General features: G+C 38.7%; 1 protein-coding gene across 2 annotated transcripts in view; it reads right to left on the bottom strand.

Moving 5' to 3' along the window:
• Positions 1-2,608, bottom strand: part of LOC107097314 (scaffold attachment factor B2-like) — a 15,010-nt gene extending 12,402 nt beyond the window's left edge. For both annotated transcript variants that reach the window (XM_015394420.1, XM_015394419.1), the window contains exons 1-2: positions 2,334-2,608; positions 1,994-2,084 (exon numbers count right to left, since the gene is read on the bottom strand). In XM_015394420.1, the coding sequence (XP_015249906.1) occupies positions 1,994-2,084; positions 2,334-2,486 (244 nt within the window). In that variant the 5' untranslated portion in view covers positions 2,487-2,608. The remainder of the gene's footprint in view (positions 1-1,993; positions 2,085-2,333) is intronic.
• Between the last annotated feature and the right edge of the window lie 603 nt (positions 2,609-3,211).

A 3,211-nucleotide genomic window follows, 5' to 3' on the forward strand; every position in this document is an offset into this window, starting at 1 on the left:
GTACAGTTAATGAGAAACCTGTACTTGTGTGCTTGTTTGTTCTGTCTAAAATGTTTATTTTGGAATAAAGAGGTTAATATAAAAAAAATATTTTGTGTCCGATTCATCGATTAATAGAAAAAATAATCGGCCGATTCATCGATTTTCAAAATAATCGTTAGTTGCAGCCCTACTCATTTTTATTATCCATATAATTATACTGGAAAATGAAAACGTTTCCTGCGGTTACCTTACCATTAGAGCACAAGTATTTCATGCATGGGCGTAGGTTTGCATAGGGACCAAAGGGACATGTCCTTACCAAAATTTTGGACTGACCTACTTGTCCCTACCAACAATTACATGTGAATAACATGTTTATAATTTACAATACAGCGTTGTTGCAGCAGTAGAGGAGTTCTGGATGGAGAATATTGACAGACGAAAACATGTTTTATCTAAAATACAAAATGTTTATTTTTTTTTACAATTTTGGTATAATTCCTACTTTAAGTGGGTCGCTCTGTGAGCTAAAGACATGTTTCAGAGTCTCTATACTCGAGTTAATGATTAATCGATTTGTTGACATTATTTCAATAATTGATTCATCCAATGAATTGTTTCAGCCCTAAATAAAATACATGAAATGGGTTAAACAGTAACTGCAGCCTAGATGTACAACTTGTGGAGTGGAGTTAATATCCTCATACCCCATTTACACTACCCTTGAAAAACCGGTCCATGCCTAGACCGGTCCGAGCTCGGATCAGTTAACCAGGCCACACTCGGTTCTGACGACCGTTTACACATCACGCTATCTTGGTTCCTCAACTCCTCGCCTCCTAGTGACGATCTGCGGTATTACTGCCAGTATTGAAGGAGGAAATCAAGCAGTTGGTGGTGGTAATTCATCAAAAGTTGTTTGCCAACCGCCATAATACACAAGAAGAAGAAGACGAAGAAGGAGGGAATAAAGCAAATCAAAATGGCGGCGCCCGTCACATTCGGAAAGTTATGCTTGATTATTATTGCTGTACTTCGGTTTTATTATTTAAAATGCCATTATTCAAAATGTTGCAAAGATTTCGATTGTTGTTTATGAGGACTTCTTCTGTTTTGTGTTGGTCGGCAAGCAACTTCCGGAGGGGCATTACCGCCAACTACTGGAATGGAGTGTGAATCGGGGTGTGCAGCCAGACGGAGATGGCATGTTCTGCTCATGCGCTTCTGTTATCAGAGAACCAAGCCAGGGAAAAACCGAGCCGAGCCCACCTCTGGAACTGGTTTGCAATTAGCTCGGTTTGGTTGTGTCAAGCTCGGTTCAGTTCAGTTTGCTTTCCATTTACACACGATAAGTTATCTCAGTTACTTAGCTTGGACTGGTCTCGGCATGGTTTTTCAAGGGTAGTGTAAATGGGGTATCAGTGTCAGTTCCTCTTCTAGTTCCAGTGCACAAGTAAATATAATACGTTTATTTGGCATCCCTTTAATTTATTATTTTGCTTTGTTTCGTCATAAAAACAGAACATTTAAAATATAAGAGTGGGTTTTACCTTGTTTACCTCTGCACAATTCTATATCTTCAAAATAAAAAAAAGTTTAAATCCACATATAACAGACATATTTAGACTATATTCTGTTAAATAGGCACAGATTTACCTACTGTCTTGGTCACTAGTAATTTCAAATGCAAACCTTTTTCCAAATGGAAAGAAGTCCAATTTCCTCATTCATCAGAGCCAGTTATTGATAAACAGCATCTAGTATGTGTAGTGCTCATAAGATTTGTATAAATGTAGCAAGAAATGCTGCTTTTCTCTGTAAACGAAATACACCCTGATTTTCACGTCAAGCATAAAAAACGAGCATGCATATTTTTGCATAGGACCGATGACATCAGACCAATAGTGTCCCTACCAAAGCTGAAATCAAACATACGCTCATGTGTTATTCAACCAGCAGGCCTGATTGATTCAATGAGGCAGATGTTAGCCTAGCCAGCTGCTGCTGTTACCTTTCGTGGACCGCTTGGGTGTAGCTTTCTTGGGGTTAGAATCCGGGATGAGGACAATCTCCTCTGGATTCCCTCCTTCTTCCTCAATCGCCTGTTTGAGGATAGAAAAGAAAAAAACACTTTGATAGATTGCACAAACACGGTCAGAAACACGGTGACGAAATTAAATGTATGCTCTACGGAGACCAACGGCTCAGTTAGCTTCAGCGCTAGCATTCCGTTTGAATACATTTAGGCAGAAATGCGCTTGATAAACCAACATGAAAACAGCACCGAACCCTCAAATATGTGATGGCTTATTAAATTCGCGATTGTTTCGTTTAATATGACAGAACATTACCTTTTTGAGACGCTCCGACAGCACGCTCTTGACGCCAGTAGTGTCCAGGTTTCGTTTCTTCAGTTCGGCCTTCAGGTCGATGACTCTAAGCTCCGACAGTTTACGGACCTCCGCACCCTCAGCTATCTCCATTTCACCTGATGGATTCGCCATCGTTTAGGTAGGAGAATGATTTCTAGGAGGTTTAAAAGAATGTTCAAAATAAGTGTAATAGACTAGCGCTGCTTCGCAAATGGAAGCAGCGGACTCGGAAAAGCGACAGCAAAATGGCGGACGCGACAGGTCAAGATAACGCAATGCGCATGCGCAGACCAGAACTGTCTGCAGCGCTCCACCACCTCATTGTAAAATGAGGGTTTGACAGAAGAAAACCCGTTACTTCTGAAATAATGTTCATACCTGAGATGGTGAAATTATGAAGAATCCTTATTCTGTTAAGTATTTCATGTTTAAAAATAAAGAAAAAGCATTGACATTTTGTAAAAAAAAAAAAAAAAAAAAAGGAAGCATACTTTTCCATAAAAGGTTGGTATTTGTTGAAAATCTTCCTCCTAGTTTCCAACCTAATTAGAGAAACTGATCTAAAAAATCATTACTGATAACTTTTATGCCAATCTATTATAAAGAAAGCATCTTTGCATTCAAAGAAAATATGCATTGCTGCAGTAAATATAATTTGTAATTTTTCTGGATAAAACATTTGTTAATGTTTTTAAAGTAATGGTTAATAAGAGGGCAAGTGTAAGTCTAAAGAGCTGATATGCCCCCTATGCAATTGTGGACTAGGACGTCTCTTTGCAGATGTAATAGTGCGAAATGCAGAGATGGGAAGTAACGAAGTACAAATACTTTGTTACTGTACTCAAGTAGATTTTTCT

Source organism: Cyprinodon variegatus, unplaced genomic scaffold (genome assembly GCF_000732505.1).
Source record: "Cyprinodon variegatus isolate N-32 unplaced genomic scaffold, C_variegatus-1.0 Scaffold684, whole genome shotgun sequence".
Taxonomy (NCBI): Eukaryota; Metazoa; Chordata; class Actinopteri; order Cyprinodontiformes; family Cyprinodontidae; genus Cyprinodon; species Cyprinodon variegatus.